The sequence below is a fragment of the Trachypithecus francoisi genome, unplaced genomic scaffold (assembly GCF_009764315.1).
Source record: "Trachypithecus francoisi isolate TF-2019V2 unplaced genomic scaffold, Tfra_2.0 Contig01579, whole genome shotgun sequence".
NCBI lineage: Eukaryota > Metazoa > Chordata > Mammalia > Primates > Cercopithecidae > Trachypithecus > Trachypithecus francoisi.
In genome coordinates, this window is record NW_022681442.1 from 34,741,990 (window position 1) to 34,767,682 (window position 25,693).

Consider the following 25,693-nt stretch of genomic DNA (forward strand, 5'->3'; position numbering starts at 1 on the left):
CTGCGGGCGGGCGGGGGGGGGGGGGGGGGGGGCGGCGGAAGGGGGAAAAAAGGCCCTTCCACAATTCTGCTCATTTTAAATACAATAATCTTTTTATTTTTCCCCTGAAAAGGATTTGAGAGCAAGCATGGGGAAGAGCACTTACTGCTAGGATATGAAGACTGCCTTACACAGATTGATTTTATACTTAAAAAAAATTCCAGTATTTCAGTGGATATCAAGTCATAGTAAGACATCAAAGTAATCCTAAGAATTCAAAATGATAATTGTCTGTTTCAAAACAACTGAAACAATCAGTGATTTGGGGCCACTGACAAAAATTTTTCACTGACAAGACACTGAATCACATTAAAAAAAAAAAAAAAACAGCAAAGAAACTTGTATTTGTGTTGGTGCGGTGGCTCACACTTGTAATCCCAGCACTTTGGGAGGCTGAGGTGGGAGCACTGCTTGAGGCCAGGAGTTTGAGATCAGCCTGGGCAACACAGCGTAACCTTGTCTCTATTAAAAAAAAAAAAAAAAAAAAGATATATCCCCTTATCCTTGAGTTTTTGGAGGAGGAGGAAGACTTTAATAGCTTTTCAGTCATACTCTGGTTATAACTCCAATTTTGTAAATCATTATTAAAGCACTTCAAAAGCCTCTATGTTTTATTTGTTGGCTTACCTTTAATAAAATTATTTTGAAAGCATGTGACTGAAAAGGTATCGGTGCCAACACATTTTTATTTTCCTAAAAGCTGAACAAAATATATAAGAATGAACAATGCTTTGGGTTTGTGATCAGACTTTGTTTCTAGTCTGTGAAAAAACGTTTTCTACATCTAAATGTGACATTCAGAGGACTAAAAGTCCAACTAGTCTCAACTAATTTTACCAGAAACAAAATCTTGGTTTACTTTAATAAAGAAGAAATAAAGCCAGAGTCAGTTCTGTGTGAGTGAAATGAGAGGCCCGGCCACATAATTTTAGAACTCTGAATCCCTATGTGCTAATGGGTTCTGGCTCCATAGGGTAAGGTGGCCTCATTTTGGCTACTGTGATGGGTTTTTTTAAAGAAAGATGGAATGCTACGGTTGCTCAAGTTTAAGGGGATAGTAGCGCATATCGATATAACATGTCTTCTTTGTAGCAAGATAACTAAAGAGGAGGAAAAGAAAACAAAATTGAGACAAGGAAAACAGGAAGTAAAGAAGAACAGAGAGAAAAGGGCAGAAGAGAGAAGGAAAATCAAGAATATTTGTTCCTGAAAAGGATGACTTTCTCAAGCAGGGTCAGCGATGTTTTCTGAAGGTCTAGATAGTATCTCAGGCTGTAAGGGCCACACGGGTCTCTGCTGCAGCTACTCAACTCTGCTCTTGCAGTGTGAAAGCAGCCGCAGGCAGTACATAAGAAAATGGGTGTGGCTATATTCCAAACACATTTTATTACACAAACAAGTGACCAGCCTTGACAGATCATCTGGAATCCAAAAGGCAGCCCGCACAGAACTTGCAGATAGTAACACTACAGCATCTCCAGCTTGTATCACACAGCATGCTATATTTTCCTATTTGACTCTTAGGTCCACTAATCAACAGGAATGCTGCCCATAAATGTGAATGACAGCTCCCATCCTCACCACTGAACCCATTACAAAGCAGGAAAAGAGGTCAAACCTCAATTCAAAGTAACTATCTTGAAGTGATGCCTTCTACTGATGACCTATCTTAACAGTGAGAAATTCACCTGCATAGTATGTGATGCATAGAAGATCCCATTAGAAAGCACCACATATGTAAAGGGATGATTAAGGGCACCTCTTCTACCCATACAATTTTAGGAACAATACAGCAGGAGACTCACAGCCTAAGATTACTGTTTTAGATAAGGCTGCATAGAAGTCTTTAACAAGGAATCCAAGGGGCTAGTGACTGGTGACTTACAGACATTAATAGCATTCCTACGAAGGAAGCCTCAGGAGCAGAACAAAGGTTCGCAACCTTCCTGCTGTGCTGCAAGATTGTTACCTGTCTGAGGAAGTGCTAGGGGTGAGGCTCAGAATCCCACGTGAGGGAGTGGTCTCCTGCGTGTCCATCTACAGTAGGGAGTCTCATGGGATAAAAGATAGGTATCCTAAAGAGGGCCCTCCTCTAGGGGAGCTACGGCAGCTTCAGTGATTGCTTCCCAGGCATCTTCCAGCTTCTCCAGAAACTCAGAGAATACCAGTGTCCTTTGGTCATCAACTTCAGCCCCAAGACTGGGACTGTCATTTCACCAAGTGTACACCCAAGAGCAGAATTTCCTTTCTGATTTGGAATCGGAAGGGATGCACTGCTTTTGCATTTGGTGGTAAGCCATTCTTGAAGATGGCTCTGGGAAGAAGGTTTCTGCAGAGGGAAAACAATAACAGACTTGAGTCAATCCCACGCCTGAGCCTGGAGGTGTCTGGGAAGCTGCTTTGCCAGTACCTGCTGTAGCTATCAAACGGCCTTTCAGGATTGGCCCTCAGGTTTTGCTGTTTTCTTTCTTCTATTAACAAAATTAACTGAATCAGCAAAAGTGAGATTCAACAAATATAAACATTCTAAACTTTTAAGTGTCATAATTATGTAGACTCTCGGTCTATTTAAATGTCCTTATTATAAAGTATAAGTTGATTTTAAAGATGATCCATTGCATTGTTAGGTATATAAAATACATACATACACATTAACACCTTTTCTCACACACAGCCTAGAATGGGAAAGAAGGCTATTATCTTTAAGTGAGCTTTTAAAAACGAAAAAGAACTTAGAAAACAAATGGAATGAATTACAAACTTGGAACTGGAAAAGTTCCACCCACTCACTACCTTACACCTCTCCCTAACCTAATCCAAGCACCTTACAAGGTAGTCTGTATGCAGCCAAGGGGCACCTCTTCTGTACAGGAATCAGCATGCCCGACATTGGCAAACATCAGCTGTTTAAGTCACCACAAAAACAATATCCAGTGACAACTATATGAAAAGATATTTTTAAAACCTTAAAACCATTTTTTAAGATTAAATGAACCTATTCAAAACACATTAATGCCTCTGTGCAACTTAATGCTGAGAAAGAGTTGCCAACATACACACTCAGCAGTTTCATTAATATAGGCAGCTCTTGAATGGCCCAAGTCAAAGATACCAGAAAAAAAAAAAGACTCATCAGACAGAGAAGACATGAAAAACAGTCAGGGCTTCATAAGATACTAAGCTTCTCTAGCTATGAAATTCAACACAATTCTAAATTTCTCACCAATCAAATACTTTTCTCCAGTCTTATCCAATCATCAGAAGTTTCCATGATATACAGCAAACCTTTACCAGAATGGGTAGAAGGCCTGTATTATCATGATTTTCAGGAAAAAGTCCATCTGGGCTTATCTAAAGAGATCTGAAACAACCTAAATGGAAAATTTTTAAATAAAAAGGACAGGGCAGCAGCTGTTCATACAAGCCGATTTTGGTGACAGAATAGGTTAAGGAAGCTGGATGAGGCTTCAACAACCAAGCCTTTCTTTGCAGAGTGGCCCAATGGAAAAGTCAAGTACACGCTGCGCTGTAATCATGGAGCAAAGTCATAGGCACTAGGTTGAAGCCAATGCGCCAATCTCAGGCTTCACCTGGGAAAGGCAAACAAAGTCATTAAAATATGGTGGTTCTCAGTTCTGAGACACGGAACAGAGCCTGACATGACATGGCAGGAGGGATACTACAAGCATTTAACTACTAGGATGGTGTTAATCAATCAGAATGAATATCTACTCCAACAAGTACATTCACATTGGAGCATACAGCTAAACATCAGCTCTGGGGGTAGGGGGTGTGTGGGCTCCCCACAGATGTTGGAATTGCTTCCTCTAACTGCAAGGCTGCTCTAACCTTTACATAATTCTGTGCTGTTTTAGATCTGAGTCTGGTACCAAAGTGGTACTGGGGCTGCTCGCAGAGACACTGGGCTACTTTTAAACCACCTGTCCTTTGCTAATTACTCAACTCAGGGACACCCAAGCACACTGCATGGGGAAGAAAGAATTTTACTGTAAAATTGGGATTGGGAGACATGTGTGGCTGATAACCACATGCAAATGCACCCAAACACACATAGACATACACATTCTTAAACCTTTCTATTACTGGAAATAATAAGTTTGGCTTTCTTTGAATATGGAAGTACTCTGGGTAAGAAAGAAAATAAGAAGAGTCATTTTCATCCTAATCATCCAATTACAGCTACAAGATGAAAAAAAAAAAAAAAAAAATCCTAGACTTTTCCCTCCCAAAGTAGGATGGAAGCCTTGCAGGAGTGCTAGCAAGACCAGAAATGAAGAAGATGGTGAGAATTAGCAATACAGTTTGGGGATGCAAATGATGTTTTAGAGGTTATAAACAAAATTAACACTTGTGACATTATCTCTTGTCCCATGGGCACATAATTTAGAATACATGCTCTCAAATGACAAAACATCAAAGGTGAGAGGAGGGACCAACAATGAACATGATCTTTTTAAAAAGGGGGTAACAGAAATAGTAATCTTTTATAATTATAAATCCTCTGCATACCATAAAAATGATTTGGTTTAGCTTTCAAACATCATCTAAACAAACAAACAAGACAGAGAGGGAAGTTCACTGCTGGGGTTTGCAAAGAGGGGCATCTGTTCGTGGGCAGATGCTGCAGGGTGGCTGCTGAAAAGCTCCTTTTATGTGCATGATGGTGGTCTTCTCGGCTACAGTACAAGTGCTTGTGCATCAAGTATAAAATACAAGCCTTTAATCACATAGATCAGCTTTTTAGCTTTTGTAAATTTAAAAACAAAAAGGATAAATAAGGCACTGTACTTTTAAAAACGAAAACTGCTTAGTTCCAAGTTTAAAACCCAAGGAACAACCAGAATATAATATATAACTTCCCTTAGCCTCAGAGAAGGACTCTGCAAGTTCCCTTCTCCATGTGAGATGCATTTTTGGACATCTCAAATTACGGTGTTCTCCATTAACTGTAAATTTGAAAGGCTTGATAAGCTTATAAAAGCAGATTTAGTTAATGCAAAATAAAAGGTTACTTCTATAGAACAGTTTTACTCTTGGCTACCATCTTTCCAATCACTTTGCATCCAGCCGCCTCCGTTTGCCGTGCGAAGAGTCCAGCTTGGCCTTCAGCTTTCGCTTTCTCTGAGCTGCACTGCTCTCTGGGGTTTTCGTTGAGGGTCTGGCCCGAGTCTTTCCACTACTCTGCTTCCTATTCGTGGCTTTCTGAGGCCTTGAAGAGGATTCACCCGCCCCCTTCTGTTTTGCAGGTTTCGTCAGTGTTTCCGAGGCAATAGACTGGGTAGGCCTTTTGTTTGTATTCTCTTTTTCTTTCCTGGAGGGAGGGCAGCTCTTCCCAGCGGACTTTTTAGGGATCTTCACTTTATTCCCTTTCAAAGACGTCTTTTTGGGGGGTTGGCTGCTTCTGTCCCTTGCAGCTGGCCTCTTGGCAGCAGGGGTTTTGGTGACTCCATCAGCATGCTTTTCTTTGCTGGCTTTCACCGCAGGCCCCTTGTTCTTACCATCTGGAGGGCTGCTGCCTTCTGTTCTCTTGCGTTTACTCTGAACTTCTGCTTTAGGCAAGATTTCAGACACCTGCTTCCCTTTCCGTCCCTTCATTCCTTCAGTACTCTTGGGCTTAACAGGAAACCCATCTACATCCACTTGCAGGGCAAGCTTGGGTGACATCAGAGGGTTGATGCATACGCTCTTACGACTTGGCTTACTTTCCACAGCCAGACCATCTGGGCATTCCATTTTCTCATTCTTGATCAAACGTTGCTGGGCTCTGAGCTTTCCTCGAATATTGGAATATTTTCTAAGAATCCGGGTACTGGCTGGAGTGGGCAGGTTTGCTGGAGGATGGCTGTTTTTATCTTCCTTGACTTCCTCTATGCTGTCTTCAGAATTAGGGCTGGGGCTGACATCACTGCCATCCTCTGGCTCCACTTGATCAGGATTCTCTCGAAATTTAGCCCAGAGCTTCTGCGTTTTCCAATTATTCCTAGCTGGGGTAGCTCCAGGAAATTTCTTCAAGTGCTTTTTCAAGCGCTCAGCCTGTAGTGAACTGGGATATAGGCTGGAAGGAGAGTATTTCTGAAGAGGATGCTTGACAGGGGGAACGTCTCCTGGAAGGCGAGTATTGAGCTTCTTCACAATGACTAGAGACCGGGTTTCAGTTGTCTCTAAGAACCATTTACAAACATTAGATAATTTAAAGTTTGTCATAAAGAGCATCTGAACGGGAGAAAACTTCTGACCCTCCAACGAACCCCTACATTTCCGTGACCTTTTCTTGCTTTTCCAAATCTCTTTCAGTTTATCTGATTTGTTCCTTGCTCTTGGTGTTGGCTGTCCTTCTTTCTCCAACTGGATCCAGCCCTTCTGAACTTTCATGTACTGGGCATTGAAGTTGGCAATGAGCTCTTGGTTCTCCTCCTCAGCACACCATTCCATAAACTTTGGCTGTTCATCTACCACGGTGTCAACATCATCCTCATCTAGGGGGTCTCCACTCTCTGAAGCTCCATTTTCCTTTGGCATTGTGGGGCTTACTTGTGCAGCTTCCTTTTCTGAAGTCACTTTTGAAGCATCCAAGGAGCCCAGAGAATGAGCATGTCTTAGGTTGTAGGTTGAAGAGGTCAATCTTTTAGGCCTTGGCACTGATTTTGGTGGCCTAGCAGCATCACCACTTCCACTACTTGACAACCCAAGAGAGCTGCACGGGGCATCACTGTCATCATCTTTCTGCTGAGTGTTTTCGTTGTCTACCTCATTTACAGCCTTCTCCACATGCTGTGTGGGAATATGCCCTGGCTCTTCTTTTGCCTGTTCTGGGTCCCTCTTACAAGGAATACTTTCTGAGGGGATATGAGCATTCTTCTCATCCATTTTAGACTGAACATAGATTTCCAGTCTCTCGCCAGGCAGTGGCTGTCCAGCTGTGGTTATGGGGTCTCTGCTGGGGAAAATCTCTCCTCCTGACTCCTTGACTTCTTTGACCAGCATGTTTTTCAAAGTCTGCCTGGTGATGATTCCCCCTGCTTCGCCCTCCTGCTCGGCATCTTTCTCAGGGGGGTGTTCACTGACACTTGGCTTTTCTGTGTCCTCCAGAGCTTCCGTGTGGAAACTGTCAGGTGGAAGGCCCTCAGGTGTTGTCCCACCAGGGTGCACTTCTTTTTTTGAACGTTTTGCACTAGGATTTTTAGGAACTTTGATTTCAAGACAAGCTGAGGAAGAATTTGAACTTTGATTTCTTAGGCATCTGTCAGCAGAGGAAGAATCCAAAAGTTGACTTCTTAGGCACCTATCAGAGGCCTCAGGGAATTTTTTACCTTTTTTCTTTTTGTCTAAATTCTCTTCGAGTGAGTCAATGCTTGGATCACACGTGTCTTTTTCTGACAGGTATTTTACATCATCATCCTCTGCCTCTAATTTTCCTGTACCGCCTGCTACTTCACTTTCCTCAGTTCCACTGGGGTTTTCATCAGTAAAAGTCCTGCTTTCCTTCAAGAGTGGGTTGACATCTAGCTTCTGGGTGTCTCCAGACTCAACCTCGGCACTGATGCATTGGTCGTCCTCAGCCTTTCCCAGACTCATGGGGGGCTCCAACTCCACTGGGGAACTCTGATTTTCTGAGCACTGAGGATTTTCTTCTCTAATGACTGTTTCAGGAGGAGAATGAGGCCTAGAAATGACATCTTCACTGCCTCCCCCAGAAAAGCTTTCAGTGGAAGGAAGCAGGTGACAGTCCTGGGGTACACTCATCTCCTCCGTATCCAACAGTGCAAGTGGTGGTTGGTTGTGTTCAGAAGACATCCCACTTGCTGTGGGAGCTGAGACTGTGGGGCCACCTTCTGGCAGGTCCTCTTCAGGAAGGTGAGTGGGGAGAGGCCACCCCAGGCTGGAGGCTGTTGTTTCCTCTGACCTGGGGGAGCTGCTCAGACTCGGCTTCATCTCTGTGGGGCAAACCTCAGGCTCTTGAGGTTCTTTTCCAGGTGAAACGTCTCCACCTCCTTCCTCGTGAGAGGTTATTTCCTTGCTAGGTTCTTCAGGGTTGTCTTCTCTGGGAAGCTGCACATCTACTGTATGTCTAGGGGCTGAAATTGTAAGGGTCTGCTTAGGAGTGAAAACTGCTTCTGATGCCAATGCTGAGCAGCTTGCTTTTTCCTGGGAGTGTAAATTTCTGGCCAATGTACGAACAGTTGGCAGCTCACAACAGTCACCATTGAAAAAGTATCCCCGAGTACTCTTTCTGGCTGTTTTCCGAGAAGATAATATTGATTTTTGATTCTCAAAGTGGCATTCTGTTATTGGTTGACTGATATAAACAACATCACACTGGTTATCATAATCATTTATCCTCAGCCCTGATGCCCTTTTACTTTTCCGAGCTGTCTTAATGGAGGTTGATATCATCTTGGTTCTTGAGTGTCCATTTGCTGCTTTGTGTACAGTTGGCATAGGGCCAGGGCCTAACCAACCATCTTTGGAATGATCAAATTGGCCCTTATCACTGGGATGTAAATGGTAACCCACCTTATTTCTTCCCAGCGAGTGAAGATGGTTCTCTTGCTTTGGCCTTGCATCTTGTTCATTTGCCTCTAAGTCCTGGCGCAAAGGTGTTTTTGGACACTGTAAAGTATTCTCTTTGTCAGCAGTTCTAGATGAGTTCCCCATAAACCCTGAGTCCCAAGCCTCTTCTGATAAAGCCCTGAACGAATTTCTTTGAGGAATAATACAGGTATTGCCCTCCTCACTATTCTCAGCTGCCATTTTTACGGTAATTAGACTTTCTACTAAAGTTGAACTCTGCATATGGTCTTTACCATCCTCACATATGTTCACATTTGTGTCTTGCTCCTGTCCAGTGGTTTGCCCCTCCAAGTTTTTAGGGATGTGGTGGAAGTTCACTGAGGAAGAATTAGATGCAGTGAGGTATCCCGGAGTGAAACTATCCACTGAACTGCTATTAATAGAATTCGGTTTAGTGGTTGGAAGTTCAGAGGAATCTTTCTGGACAACAGTCAAGGCATTCTCTCTTCCATCTACAGGGTTTATCTCAGGAGGAGGCTCCTTCGGGGTCTGTTCCGTCAAGTGTAAAGGGCTGTGAGAGTCTGATGAGTCTACGAACAAATCTACAGAAGCAGAAGACTTCATATCGAGACACAGAGCATCTTTTTCTTTATGTTTGGTGCTGAGCTGGGCACAGCCAGCATTGCAAGTGGATACATCCATTGCTCCAGAATCAGAAGGCTGCAGGTCCTCAGTGCCTGGTTGAGATTCAGTGTACAGGTCGTTCAGAACACGAATGAATTGCTTTTGATGATGAGTACACAGTTTGACCATAAACTTCTCCAGTGGGGACTTCGACTGATTGTTAGAATCTACTGCTTTTGCCTCTGTTGAGTTCTCCCTAGAGAGAGAAAGAGAAAGAAGGAATTAGTATGGTCATTTACCAAAGAACCATTTTTACATTATAAAATTCACCCGATGTTATTAATTTCATTATTTATTTTTCTTTTTTGTAGATACAAGGTCTCGCTATGTTGGCCAGGCTGATCTTGAACTCCTGACCTAAAGAGATCCTCCTGCCTCAGCCTCCCAAAGTGCTGGGATTACAGGTGTGAGCCACCTTGCTTGGCTATCTGTATTATAAAGGGAGTGGGTACTTTGGCCAAAACTGCTTCTAAGTCTGCTCATGTAATTTTGATTCAATAAATATGAATTATTTACCTAATTTTAAGGTCAGCCTGTTATAGTCTCAAATTTTCCTGCTGTAAAAGTACTTTAAAAGTAATCTTCATAGTTTAAAAAGTAATCCCTCAAAATCATTTTTATCTTAAAGAGAAGAAATGCCGCAAATACTTTTTTTCAAAAAACTAAAATTTTGACCACACTATTAACTCTAGTTGGTCAGCATACACTTTACTTTATTTCAGGTCTGGGTATTCCTGTTAAATAATCATTGGTTTATAAGTTCACAACACTGACAAGAATTGAGGTGCACTACAGTACAAATCTTGGTTTAGAAGTACTTACAGAACTCACAGTTTTTTTTATTTTTTATTCTTTTTATTTTTTATGGAGACAGAGTCTTGCTCTGTGGCCCAGGCTGGAAGGCAGTAGTGTGATCTCAGTGCACTGCAACCTCTGCCTCCCGGGTTCAAGCAATTCTCCTACCTCAGCCTCCCAAGTAGCTGAGACTACAGGCGCACGCCGCCACGCCTGGCTAATTTTTTGTATTTTAGTAGAGACAGGGTTTCACCATGTTGCCCAGACTGGTCTTGAACTCCTGAGCTCAGGCAATCTGCCTGCTTTGACCTCCCAAAGTGCTAGGATTGCAGGCATGAGCCACTGCACTCGGCCGAGAACTTACAGTTTTAACATAGTTTCTCGGCATGACCAATTGGTCATGCTAATGCGGGAATCCTTCTACCTTTTCCTAGGAGCATAAAGGAATAGAAATCAATAACTTCACATATTTTAAAAGGTGAGATGACAAGCAAGTCCCAATTCACAGTCTCTTAAGTGAGGAGATAGCTATGAAGCCACACTAAACTGTACAGGCCTGTCACTGCAAGTAGTATTGTATCTTTACTCAAGGCCCACTTGCTACATTCTCTAAGACCTTCAATACACCTTTTACAATCATCCACAAGAAATCATTCTATGTTAAAAACCCCTTTCCACCATTTAAGTAAGTCACCCAGGACAAATTTTTAGAGCTTAGTGCAGACAGTGGGGACTGTGTGAAAGGGTGATGCTAGACTCAAGACATGCCACAGATAATACCTGCTTAGACAGCCAGGCCTTTCACTAGCTGCTTTGTGCTTCTGGATGTCTGGGTTGTACTGAACCCATGCAGTTGGTATGCTCCAATTTCCTGGAGTTTTATATAATTTCTTAAATTCCCTCTCTCTCTGTATGGATTATAATTCCTCAGGAGACTATTATGTGACTTGCCATGAAATACGGCAATGCACAGAGGCAGCTTAAATGTGTAGACAGATGTTTGATAATATCTTCTGGCTAATTCTTTTCTTCAGTCTTTTTCTGTCTCAGTCATGAGACACCTTTACAGGAAGACTGACCTTAGACAATCCACGTCACCTCCTACCTTCCCACCCTCCACTGGCTTCTGAGCAATGGGGTCACAGAGGAAAAGAGCACAGGCTGTGGAATATGGAGATCCGAGATTCCACCTATGGCCCTGACATTTACTATCTACAGGATCTTAGGCAAGTTACTTCATCTCTCTGAACCTTGGTTTCCTCATCTGTAAGTTGGGACTGAATGTCAGTATCTCAAAGGATTGTTGTGAGATATTAGATAACATACATAAAACATAAAGTGCAAAGCACAAAAGGGCAGGTGCTCAGACAATTTCAGTTTCTGTTCAGGACTTATGGAGATCTTTAAGATCAAGTGGTGAAAAGGTTGCTGAACATGGCTAAATACAAAACTAAGAAATTAGTCAAATCTGTTGCTTAACCTAAACTGCTTTACCAGAGAAAAGGTTACCCTGTGTTTTTGTTTGCACAACTAGCAAGAAAGCAGTTTTAGTCAGTAGTGCCATGGGTTCCCGAAAGGCCTACGTTAGACCATGGATTTGAAAGACTAGAAATGTCTTAGAAAATGCCTACCTCAAACTTTCCAATGATAACTGAATTGTGAATACACTAGGAAAAAAGATTATTATAGAAGTATTACAAAAGGTACACAAGTACGGTGAACTCTGAAGTACATGCTGGCGACGGGGACAAAATGTACCAAAGGAAAGAAAAGAAGAAAGCAGCTAGAAAAAACCTACTGAGTACTTTTCTATTTGTAAAGCAGACTTAGTAAAAGTTTCAAAAAGGCAACATATGGAATAAGCTCCTCCTGCTTTGCAAGAATGGCAAATATTATCTTCTTCCTTTGGAACAGGCAAGACATCAGTGACACCCTTGGATGAGTGACTGTTAGGACATTTCCAACTCTCTGACTCAATGAGATGTACAAGGGAGCTCAACAGACTCCTCATACAGCTGCAGACTTTTCTATTCATGGAGCAGGCAGGAGGAGGCCCCTGCTGAAGGACCCCTGGACCCCTTTAGGAGGACCTTTGTTGCTATGTCTATCAGATGAAAGCAACAGCACAATATGTGTTACAGGCTACAGTACGAGAGAGGAGGTGGAGAACCAGTAAGTAGTCCTGCTGCTTACTAGTTATGTGACCTTGTCCAAAACACTTAACCACGTCGGGTCTTAGTAGAGTACCTGCCCCATCTACCACTTGGAAATTCTCCAAGGAAAAACCTACAAAGTTTATACAAATATCAGCTACTATTACTGTCAGTGAATCAAATTAAAAGTGCTTCAGTAAAAACCACTGGGCTAGCTGGGCTTGCTAACATGAGCCTGCAGTCCCAGCTACCTGGGAGACTTAAGATAGGAGGATCGCTTGAGCCAAGGGGGTCGAGGCTGCAGGGAGCTATGATCATGCCACTGCACTACAGCCTGGGTGACAGAGTGAGACCCCACATCAAAAAACAAACAAACAAACAAACTTGGAGATCAAGAACATGCATTAATGCTTTCTTATAACCTAAAAGGGGCACATTTTCTGGATAAAGTTTAACCTTCAAGTACCAAACATTTTAAAGCAAATACTTAAAGATTCAAATTTTTTCTGATGGAAGTCTTAAAAAATTATATCATCTTGGAACATAATTTATTCTTCCTGATACTTGGGATCATTACCATATGGACTATTACTGAAGTCTGGCTATTATTTTTATTATACTAAATTGAATTAGATTAATAGTTTGGGGGGCGACTCAATTAAGTCTGACTTCCTAAAAAGCCACAGTGGTGGCCTGTATTGTATTAAATTTTCTTTCTTATTGGCTTCCAAACAGTGGCTGGTCTTAGCAGTCCTACTTCTAACTTTAGGAAAGAATTTTACTCACTAGCTGAGAAGCCATATCCCAAGTGCCAGAATGGTACTTTAAGTAAAAATAAATAGGCTCTGAATGAAAGCTTGAGGAACAGTTTTAGGGGTAAGTACATGAATTTTCTAACCACAACTTCTGCTGCTCAGAAGCCTTTATTCCTTAGTTCCTGGTTCTTGGACATGTTCCTGATGTTTCCAAGGTAGGTGACTATAAATAAGTGGGATGCCTTTTCAATGCATCAAAGAACATACTCCAAGTGCATTTTAGCAATACACAAAAAAGGGTCGACAAAGGTCTGTGAAGAAGGTGAAGAAATATCATGGCATCTAATTGTAAAATACTGAAGAGATAAATGGTTGTTCCTAATTCAAGAAGCACAATCATTGCCTAACTCTTTGCAAAAATTTTCTAGGTACTGCTTCATGCCTATAGCTGGGTTCTGGAAGCAAGCTTTAGTACTTGGAATTAACGAGATGCCTGGGGATGAATGACATCAAGGTATGCATGCAGTAAGAAGACAGAGTGCTATGAAGAAAGCTGAAGAAGCACTTTCCTCTAAAGTGATGCTCACACAGAATAAATGAGTAATAATTTAGTCCACAGGTATTATCTAACTTCCCTTATGATTGTGAGACCCTAATCTGCTGCTGTCCCATGTTTCAATAACTTAATAGCACCCCAATATCTTCATTACCTTTAACTAATGGAAGCTCTTCCAAAGGGCCATGCAACCAGCCCTGAAGCAACAACTGCGGCCATATGGCTCAAGCTAGTCCCCATTAGACAGCCACAGGTAGGTAGGAACGTACTTCACAACCTTATGGCAAGAGGCAGTGGTGCCTTCCATGCCACCACTAAGGCATGCTAAAGAAACATGTTCAGGATCCACTGAACTCTAACCTGGAACAATGTAATACAGCATGTGGATACTAAAAAACAGTAGCATCAGAGAGACTGACACAGGCTAAAGCAACCTTAAGAGACACTTAGAGCAGTAGTTTGTGGAAGCTCAGGAGAATGAAAAGAATAAACTTTTCTTTCCACAGAACTGCAAATGGCAACCTCCAGATAAAATGGCATCAACAAAAAAGGCCATTTGTATGTTTTCCTCATAAAAAGGATCAGGGACAATGTACAAGAGCAGGTATTAGGGTATTCTTGTCAGCCTGTCACTGGCCAGCTCAAAACCACCCCACCTGGTTTGACTGCATTAGTTCCTGAAAATCCTAAGCCACTGTGCTTGGTAAAACTTAATTATCTGGGGCCTTGTGTGTGTGGGTATATACATATACACATACAAGGAGTTTCGCTCTTGTTGCCTAGGCTGGAGTGCAATGGCATGATCTTGGCTCACTGCAACCTCCACCTCCCGGGTTCAAGCAACTCTCCTGGCTCAGTCTCTGAAGTAGCTGGGATTACAGGCGCCCACAACCACATCCGGCTAATTTTTGTATTTTTAGTAGAGACAGGGTTTCGCCAAGTTGGTCAGGCTGGTCTCGAACTCCTGACCTCACGTGATCCACCCACCTTGGCCTTCCAAAGTGCTAGGATTACAGGTGTGGGCCACTGTGCCTGGCCAGTCTTGAATATTTATCCTATAATTTTTATCTTGTATTGACTTTGTCTTGTTTTTGTCTTAGCTTCCCAAGCAGATGTAAGCTACTTGAGGGCAGGTAGGAATCATGTTTCATGTTTTCCTGTTTTCTCCCAGCAAAAAAGAGGAGAGGAAAAAGGGACATCTAGATCTAGGATGCTTCCTGAGTTTTCGTCCTGGGCAGCACCATTTACTCAGAAAGGAATAAAAGTAACAAAGGTAGTGGCTGGTGGTTGTTAGGGTGTGTATGTTTCTGAAGAGCTCTGTACTATATGTATTAGGAGATTTACACGATTCTGAATCTGAGATGTCTGGTAGGCAACTAGACACATAGGCATGATGAACCCACCAATAGCTTCCCTTCGATCTGAGGGGCCTTCACATTAATACTAACCTTTGTCCAGGTGTCATTAAAAAGCCCTGTCATAACAGCTAACTTTACAATATAGCAATAAAATCAGTTTGGCTGTGCCTCAAAGTTATCCAGCTTCCTACTTTTTTTCCTAGAACTTTTCTCAATAGCACGTATTTATTTTATTATTCTATTTTGAGATAGAGTCTCCCTCTGTCGCCCAGGCTGGAGTACAGTGGTGCAATCTCGGCTCACGGCAACCACTGCCTCCCGGGTTCAAGTAATTCTCGGGCCTCAGCCCCCTAAGAAGCTGGGATTAGGCATGTGCCACCACACCCAGCTAATTTTTGTATTTTTAGTAGAGACAGGGTTTCGCCAAGTTGGTCAGGCTGGTCTCGAACTCCTGACCTCACGTGATCCACCCACCTTGGCCTTCCAAAGTGCTAGGATTACAGGTGTGGGCCACTGTGCCTGGCCAGTCTTGAATATTTATCCTATAATTTTTATCTTGTATTGACTTTGTCTTGTTTTTGTCTTAGCTTCCCAAGCAGATGTAAGCTACTTGAGGGCAGGTAGGAATCATGTTTCATGTTTTCCTGTTTTCTCCTAGCAAAAAAGAGGAGAGGAAAAAGGGACATCTAGATCTAGGATGCTTCCTGAGTTTTCGTCCTGGGCAGCACCATTTACTCAGAAAGGAATAAAAGTAACAAAGGTAGTGGCTGGTGGTTGTTAGGGTGTGTATGTTTCTGAAGAGCTCTGTACTATATGTATTAGGAGATTTACACGATTCTGAATCTGAGATGTCTGGTAGGCAACTAGACACATAGGCATGATGAACCCACCAATAGCTTCCCTTCGATCTGAGGGGCCTTCACATTAATACTAACCTTTGTCCAGGTGTCATTAAAAAGCCCTGTCATAACAGCTAACTTTACAATATAGCAATAAAATCAGTTTGGCTGTGCCTCAAAGTTATCCAGCTTCCTACTTTTTTTCCTAGAACTTTTCTCAATAGCACGTAAGTATTTATTTTATTATTCTATTTTGAGATAGAGTCTCCCTCTGTCGCCCAGGCTGGAGTACAGTGGTGCAATCTCGGCTCACGGCAACCACTGCCTCCCGGGTTCAAGTAATTCTCGGGCCTCAGCCCCCTAAGAAGCTGGGATTAGGCATGTGCCACCACACCCAGCTAATTTTTGTATTTTTACTAGCAATGTAGTGATGGGGTTTCACCATGTTGGCCAGGCTGGTCTTGAGCTTCTGACCTGAGGTGATCCACCAGCCTCGGCTTCCCAAAGTGCTGGGATTACGGGTGTGAGCCACTGCACCCGGCCAATAGCACCTAAGTTTAGATGAATTTCACTTTATCATTTGAATATTTTAAAAATAAATCTCGACTTCCTGATATTTAATTCTATTACTATTTTTTAACATAAAAACATTTTTAATATGATACAACATAAAAATTAAGCATTTGCATTAACTTAGAATATTGTTGGGCAGCTAGTAGGGAAACCAGAAAGAGGCGATTTTTTGTCCTGCAAACCATTTCCTCAACTTGGCCTAAGGTCCAGGAAGCACTGTTTTAGTTCAGTGCAGATTATAGTCTGTATCATACGATGTCCTTCACATCTGACTAAATAAGGTCTTTATAAGGACAGTAATTCATAACAGATGTTAAAATGACTTGAGCTCATGCTAGTTCATGCTGCTTCTGCTCACTAAGAAGACTCTTTGTAATAGTCAAGTGAATTATTCTTTAATCAGAAATACCTGAAAACCACCACTAAAGCACAGTGAGATCCTAGGGATTGGTAATGGGAGGAAGTACTCCCACTTCTCATAAAGGAAAATAAAAAACTGGATTTCCAATACTTGAATTAGTTTTCAGTTTATCTCCTTGGTGAGAAACGGTATGCATGACCTTGACCACTGTCTTCCTATCTTCAGTTCCATGTCTAATTGTTAAGGGTGTGGTAAAAGGATAAGATAATATTCATAAACCCTTTAAAAGCTACAGTTTAAGAATGATTGTTGTTTCATAACCCCATCTTTAATGATTTACTCAATGATATTAATCTACATCACAAGTTAGACGTAGCTGAACTTGCCTACCAAATCAATAATACAACATGTAATTCCTGATGGAAAGCATTCCTGTGGTTAACACTGGTGGGTGGGCAATGCTTATGTTATCTTAGGGTAAAAGATCAAGTGGAGAAGGGATGTGGCACGGAGGTGAAGTGACAAGTCTGAGAGTCTAGAATTTGGGAGTGACGAACTGAGGTATTCACTCTCTAACTACCAGTAACTGCTTGATGGGCAAAGGCAATATCACTGATGACCAAAATACATTCTTCTTGACTGAAAAAAGATCAACAGCCACAGTGAATGATGTTTAGATAGGGGCTAATCTTAATAGCAGAAACAGGGAGTCCCAGGAAAACAGAAGGGGAAAGCAAGCTTTAAGAGAGCTGACTGTAGTCAAGAGTTGTAAATTACTATGGCTTGACTCTTTAAATAAAACATAAAAATGCTTCCTCACCCCCTCTTGAAGGCATAACAGTTATATTTTTTGCCAGACAATAATCTGAAATTCTGTCCCCTAATTTTCTCACTTCTTCTCCTTTAAGCACAGAAAGTATTAGTCAGGAGGGCCTGAAAAAATCTGCTGACAAGTCCCTGCTCTACAATGAGAAATTTATCTGCTCTTGGCTATTTCACATCTGTGTATCCTCCACACCTGACTATAAGGATATTCCAAGGGGTATGACAAAGTTGTGTACACATAATGGAGAAGGTTGGAATGGGATGTGGAAATTTTATTTTTCCACTCTTTAGAAAGCCATAGGTGTACTTTAAAACCCCTGAACAAACTTTTCTTTCCACAGAACTGGATTGGGAGAAGCAGTGAAAGGGTAGGCAAAAGTGAATACAGGAAAGTGATAAATGAAGTTCATAAAAACCACAGGTTGTTAAATATGCGATTTCCAGGTGGTTGAAATCCAAGTTATCTGAATTTGGATGTAGATAGAACCTAGATACAGAAAAAGCAATTCTCAAAATTGGGGTTAAATTATCCCCTTTCTGATCTCTATGAGATCAGAATCATAGAGAATGGTGAGGGGTTGAAACCAGGCTGTATCTCTTCACCCCTATAAAAGTCCCAACCTCAGTGACTCACCATTGCTAATGGCAACATGGTTATTTGTTCAAGTGTATGGAGGTACTGATCTAAAACAAAAGGCATGCAATCCCTTTGTAATAGCTAAGTTTACCATGTTCTTAACCATGTTCACTGAAAGAGCAGAATTAAGGTTCAAAAATCATGAATTATCGAAACTGGGGGAAAAATAGGTGTTTCAGAGGGAGTTTAATGAGCATGAAGGCATAGTTTGCTAGCTTTCTGTATCTTAAGGCTTAATATCCCTATATAAGGGACAGAGTAGATCTCCTAAATATCACAGAAGCACTTTAAGGCTTATATATTGTATCTCCTATTTTTCTTCATTTTAAGTAGATTGTCAAATTTATTAAATTACAATAAAAAATATAAACTATGCAGAAGATTCTCATGTTCATTCTTTAACATATTTTTACCCTACAGACAAATGTACCCAGGATGCCAAAATATGGTCAGAAAGTTACTTGGAGAGCTGGAAGTCAGGGCAAGGATCACTAAGCACAACAGGTCAATGCCTCCATCTGCTCTCTGGAAATGTAATAGCCTCACAAAACAGACATCTCTGACAAACTACTTCTGTGGTTTTTCCCCCTACCAAATTGACTTTTGTTTCTAACTTCATCATCCTTTGTAAGACTATGCAAAGTCTAAGGTATATACAAGTGTCAATTTAAAAAAAAAGAAGGGAGGGTTCAGAAGCAGTGAGAGACGTGAGATTTTGGACTGGATAACATACATTTAAAAATTTTAAAAAATTTTACCCCCTTTACCTCATTGATATTCATAGGGTGAGCAATAACACTAAATTTTTATTTTTTTAAGTATTTTTATTTTTTAAAGTATGAGGATAAGCAAGGTATATTTATCATCCTCTCTGGGGCACTATAGGAATTAATAGTCCTTTATAACTATTACCCACCCCACCCCTCCCTAGAAACACTCAAGGCTACAGCTGTACATGTTCTGGGGGTAGGACTGAACTAAGTATTAATAAAATCATCTCTACATTCAATTTTTTACTCAGGAATCTTGGAGGACAAAATGTAACTGAATGTGTAGGCACACATGCAGACATAAGAGTTATAAGGCCTGTTATTTAGATATCCTATGCTATATATTCTATCTCAATTTAGATATTTATTCTACCTCAATTTTTATTATTAGTTTCCTCACTTCCCTTGTCTCCAGTACATCATCCAGTTTAACTACAAGGGTTGACTTTCTTTGGAAAATGGTATATTGTATATCTCTGTCCCTAGTTTCTCCTCATTTTAGAGTCAGCATCACATTATCCAGAACAGCCATCTTCCTAAAGCCCAAATCTCATCTGGTTACTTTCTTGCATGAAACTCCTATAAGCTCCCCACTGCTTACACAACCCTCCTCGGCACCCTGTCCCTGGTGCTGCATTAGGTAGTTTTTCCTCTACTCTCAGTCTGCTTGTATCTTTTGTTAAACAATACTTTATGCTGCATGGTAACTATTGACCTAACCGTCTTCTCCATGGACTGTGAACCTCCTCTAGGTCAAGGACTTTGTCCTTTTCAACTTGGTAGCCTCAATGCCTAAAGCTTGGGACTCAGCTCACGGCAGGCATTCAGTCAGTCACAAATGGACTATTCAAATAAATTATTACGTAGTGAAAATAATTCTCCCAAATGCATTTTTCAAGGGAATTGAAAGGGGTAGAGGAAACATTTTTACATATAATCAGAAGGGAAAAGAATAATCTTTCAATAAAAATGAGTTCAACGAGCCAGGGAAAGAAGGGAATTTTGAAGGGCAGACAATAAGAATGTAGGTTTTGACTAAGCACACAGGCAGTCCAAGTGTGCTCTCTAAGGTACCAGGAAAACTGGGATGAAAAGGAATGGTTTACGTAATGGCTTTAAAACACCACTAGGTTTTCAACAGCCATTCAGAACAAGAAATGCTTTTTACAAAGTGACCTGGTACACACATCCCAGTTTGTATTGTAGATATGTATAATGATGTAAGTTTCAACAAAACATTATTTATCTTTACTATAATCCTATGTACTCTGATTCTATTTCTTTTTTAAAATGCTGGCTAGAGCCGCCCATGGTGGCTCATGCCTGTAATCCTAGAACTTTGGGAGGCTGAGGCAGGAGGACTGCCTGAGCTCAGGAGTTAGAGACCAGCCTGGGCAACAGGGCAAAACCCCATCTCTACTCAAAATACAAAAAATGAGCTGGGTGTGGTGGCACATACTTGTGGTCCCAGCTATTTGGGAAGCTGAGGCACAAGAATCACTTGAACCTGGGAGGTAGAGGCTGTGGTGAGCCAAGATCATGACACTTCACTCCAGCCTGGGTAACAGAGTGAGACTCTGTCTCCAAAATAACATAACATATAAAATAAAATGCTGGTTAGGATCTTACAATCCATTAATAGGCTGTAGCTGGTCAACCCAATGTGAAAAAATACCTGGTAGGTAGAGAAGAAATCCAAGAAGATATATATTTTCTCTTAATCCATGTCTGTCTAGTTAAAATTACACTGCCAGGTCTTCTTGGCAAAAATACCTCAAGTCGATTTATTTTTTACTCTCATTTATTTTTTGAGACGGCGTCTCACTCTGCAGCCCAAGCTGAAGTGAAGTGGTGTGATCTCGGCTCACTGCAACCTCCGCCTCCTGGGCTCAAGCGATTCTCGTGCCTCAGCCTCCAGAGTAGCTGGGACTACAGGCGAGTGCCACCACATCCGGTTTTTTTTTTTTGTATTTTAGTAGAGACAGGATTTCACTGTGTCTCCCAGGGTGATCTTGAACTCCTGAGCTCAGGTGATCCGCCTGCCTCGGACTCCCAAAGTGCTGGGATTACAGGCATGACCCCTAGCCTCGAGTCAATTTAATAGTTGTTGAAGGCTGGGCATAGTGGCTCACACCTGTAATCCCAGCACTTTGGGAGGCTGAGGTGGGTAGATCATGAGGTCAGGAGATCGAGACCATCCTGGCTAACATGGTGAAACCCCGTCTCTACTAAAAAAAAAAAAAAAAAATTAGCCGGGTGTGGTGGCAGGCGCCTGTAGTCCCAGCTTCTCAGGAGGCTGAAGCAGGAGAATGGCATGAACCTGAGAGGTGGAGCTTGCAGTGAGCTGAGACAGCACCACTGCAGCCTGAGTGACAGAGCGAGACTCCGTCTCAAAAAAAAAAAAAAAAACAAAAAAAAACTGTTGAAATGAGCACCTCTAAACTATGTCAGCTGTGATCTGATCTGTTGGTTTGAAATCCACAGAACCCCTAACTGATAAAACCAAATAGGCAGAATTGTCCCCAACTTCTCCCACTGGAAAAGTTTTGATAATTAAACATACACATTCACACCCTCAGCTCTTAGATCATTGTTCAAATTCTACTACCCATGCAAAAAGTCTACAAAGCATGTACAACTTTAACCTTAAAGTATACAAAAAATTTTGTATGCAATGGAAATGCACACAGTTAATTCCATGACTTTTAAATTTCTAATCTTAAGCATCTTCTACTTCCAAACAACTTTTATTCCATTTTAGTCTCTGAAAAGAAATAATAACTAATGGTTTGATTACATTACCCTAAAACAGTACCATGAAATGCAGGAAAGCAGCATTCCAGGTTTCAATCACAGTCCCAATATGTTTATGTTCTTGAACAAGATTGGCTGCCCTTTGCTTCAGTCTAATATGAACACAACGACCTCACTCTCAATGTTCTAATCAATACAGTTTCTTGTATAATGTCAATCTTTCTCACTCTTCTATCCCTCACACTAAATTCATGCCCATCAGGTGCTGTCAATGCCTTTCATTTATAGAACACTTACAAAGAGCCTGCCACAGTGCTAAGTATTTTACACAACAGAATCTCATTTAAACCTTATAGCAAATCTATGACCCTCTTTTACAGATAAGAAAACTGAAACTCAGGAAGGTTCAGTAACTTGTTCAAGATCATATAGTAAGCAAGTGCAAAGGTTGAAATTTTTTTTTTTTTTTTTTTTTGGAGACGGGGTCTCTCACTTTGTCACCCAGTCTGGAGTGCAGTGGTGCCATCAGGGCTGACTATAGCCTCTATCTCTTGGGCCCAAGTGATCCTCCCACCTCACCACCCAAGTAGCTGGGACTATAGGCATGAGCCACCAAGCCAGTTAATTTTTCTATTTTTTGTAGAGACGGGGTCTCACCATGTTGTCCAGGCTGGTCTCAAACTCCTGGGCTCAAGTGATCCTCTCATTTCGGCCTCCCAAAACACTGGGATTACAAGCATGAGACATGGCATCTAAAACTGGGCCCATCAAATCCTATCTCTCAAACTTGGGGTATTCTCTCCTCTCCTATCCATGCCCTACCTATTCTTCAAGACTCACCTCCTTTATGAGGGCTTTCTGAAAGTCACCTATTAATGCTGATTTTTAACACTGAAGTTTTATATGCTTTCAATATTTTTATGGCTAATTTCACAAAACAGATTTCATTCTCTTCCTAAAAAGCAGTGTTAAGTTTGCTCAAGAGCCAAACTCAATTAATAGTTAAAATTTAGTAAGTTAAAACTGAATCTAACGGAAAATTATTAGCAGGTACAATCCCTAATTCTAATTGTAGCTTGAGTCAAGAATGCCAAGTGGTACGGAGATAAGTAAGATGGTATGAAATCATGAGTATTATGGGCAACTCATTGTGTGAGGCGGGACAAGTCCCTCAAGGTTCCAAGTTCCATGTTTTTCACCTAAAAAAATGAAAAAGTAGAATGGGATCAACAGTACTTAATCAGTGGGTTAATAAACTTCCTGTGGTCACAACATGAATGTACTTAACAATGCTGAGCTGTATACTTGAAAATGATTAAGATGGTAATTTTAATGCTTTCTTTTAACCATAATAAAAAACCCAAAAAACTTCCTGTGGAGCATTTTGAAAATACTGAACATGTCTAAGCCTCATTCCTATTAACTGATTCAGTGGATCTAGTCTAGTGTAGGACACAGGCATTTATATTTTTAAAAGGTTGATTCTGCTTAAGACTGATTGTATCTGATGATTCCCAAGACCCTTAGTGCTCTGATATTCAAGGTAGACCTACACTGCCCACGACAGAAATAAAAATTATGAATAACTTAGTGGCTTTTCAAGTTAATATTTGCAAAAGTATCATCATATTCATATACCGTTCATAACAAAAACTTAAAATAGACTTTGTTTTAAATAAAAGGCATCTAAATATGACATCCAGATCTTATTTTTCCTTTAGAAAATATTTCAATGGAAAGGTGAGACCTGGGTTTACAAGACCTTATTCAATGAAGTTTCTACGGTATTTCCCAATGTTCATACAGATACGATTTGCATATTTGTCTCACATTAAATAGAAAATAACATTTTCTATCATTTTAAATATTTCAACTCGGAGTTGAAATAAGGTCTAAAAACCATTCAGTCTGTAACACCCTCACTTTACAGAAGGAAAGTGATCTTTCTAGTATACCAAATTGAAAGATAACTTTAAAATAATAATCCAGGCAAAGTGTGTTGGCTCACGCTTGTAATCCCAGCACTTTGGGAGACCAAGGTGGGCAGATCACTTGAAGCCAGGAGTTCCAAAACAAGCAGGCCAACCATGGTGAAACTCCGATGCTAATGAAAATACAAAATTAGCTGGACATGTTGGCACAAACCTATAACCCCACCTACTCGAGTGGCTGAGGCATGAGAATCACCTGTGAGCCTTGGAGGTGGAGATTACGGTGAGCTGAGATCGCATCACTGCATTCCAGCCTAGGAGACAGAGGCAGACTATTTCAAAAAAGTATCAAACCATTATCACTCCATACTGCTGATAAACAACAAACATTAAAAAATGACTAGTCGGCTGGGTGCGGTGGCTCACACCTGTAATCCCAGCACTTTGGGAAGCTGAGAAGGGAGGATCACGAGGTCAGGAAATCGAGACCATTCTGGTTAACACGGTGAAACCCCATCTCTACTAAAAATACAAAAAAATTAGCTGGACATGGTGGCAGGCACCTGTAGTCCCAGCTACTCGAGAGGCTGAGGCAGGAGAATGGCATGAACTTGGGAGGTGGAGGTTGCAGTGAGCCGAGATAGCGCCAGAGTGAGACTCCGTCTCAAAAAAATAATAATAATAATAAAAAAAATAAAAATGACTAGTCAAGAAACAGTAGTATTCTTACATGCCTATAAAACCTCTACAGTCGGCCAGGCATGATGGCTCATGCCTATAATCCTAGCACTTAGGGAAGCCAAAGTGGGAGAATCACTTGTGCTCAGGAGTTCGAGACCAGCCAGGGCAACACACTGAAACCCTGTCTCCATAAAAAATTGTAAAAATTAGCCAGGCATGGCAGCATGTGCCTGCAGTCCCAGCAACTCAGGAGGCTGAAGTGGGAGGATCATGTAAGCCCAGCAGGTCGAGGCTGCAGTGAGCCGTGATCACACCACTGCACTCCAACCTGGGTAATAAGAATGAGATCCTGTCAAACAAAGGAAGTAATTTGATAAATAAAATTCTGTGTTAAAATGCTTACCTTTTAGAAGCAAATAAAGTGAACACAACATAACAAGAGCTCTTATCTACTATATTACTTAACACTTTCTATTAAAAAAAGGATTATTCACTCATTTCAGCTACAAAACCTAACACCACATGACCTGAGCATATACTGTTATATTTGAATACAGTGTTTGGTGAGAGTCCTTGGGGGGAAAAATTCACAACTCCAGGATATGGCAAAAAAAAAAAAAAAAAAGTTTCCGTTTTCTCCATTTCACTTCCCTTATGCAATCTCCCTAATTTCCACACCTGTTAAAAACATAAGACCCCCCTGAATTAAATTCCAAAATAGCAGAATCAGAGAAAATTCCAGTTTAAAAGAAAAAGTCCTTTCTTTAAATAGGGCCTTTATAACTGAAGAGCTGAATATCAATTTGAAGATAGGATCACTAAAATAAAGCAAATTCATTTATGAGATGCTAAACTGTAATCTTACTACTGATCTGGCTGCCAGTTTATAATGAATAATGGCAGGAAATGACAATAAACAAGTATGGCTTTGGAACTTACAGTGAAATAATTAGTTCTTTTTTTTTTTTTTTGAGACGGAGTCTTGCTCTGTCGCCCAGGCTGGAGTGCAGTGGCTCCATCTCCACTCACTGAAAGCTCCGCCTTCCAGGTTCACGCCATTCTCCTGCCTCAGCCTCCCGAGTAGCTGGGACTACAGGCGCCCACCACCCTGCCCGGCTAATTTTTGTATTTTTAGTAGAGACAGAGTTTCACCATGTTAGCCAGGATGGTCTCGATCTCCTGACCTCGTGATCCACCCATCTCGGCCTCCCAAAGTGCTGGGATTACAGGTGTGAGCCACTGCGCCCGGCCAAAATAATTAGCTTTCTAAAAAAATTTTGATTTAAGTATGTGGCATAATTAAGGGGATCAAATAAAGCCAACAGAACAAGTCTGTAGTACTAACATAAATTGCTATTTTATAAACATCAGACCAAAGGCAGAAAACAGCTAGATAGCCAGTCTGTGACAAAAACTATTAAAAGATAAATTAGACCAATTAACAACAATA

General features: G+C 41.2%; 1 protein-coding gene across 15 annotated transcripts in view; it reads right to left on the minus strand.

Annotated features, from left to right (window-relative positions):
* Positions 1-1,406: 1,406 nt before the first annotated feature.
* The window catches only part of LCOR (ligand dependent nuclear receptor corepressor), a 156,893-nt gene continuing 132,606 nt past the window's right edge, over positions 1,407-25,693 (minus strand). For all 15 annotated transcript variants that reach the window (XM_033187117.1, XM_033187187.1, XM_033187153.1 and 12 more), the window contains one exon: positions 1,407-9,451. In XM_033187117.1, coding sequence (XP_033043008.1) covers positions 5,113-9,451 — 4,339 coding nt within the window. In that variant the 3' untranslated portion in view covers positions 1,407-5,112. The remainder of the gene's footprint in view (positions 9,452-25,693) is intronic.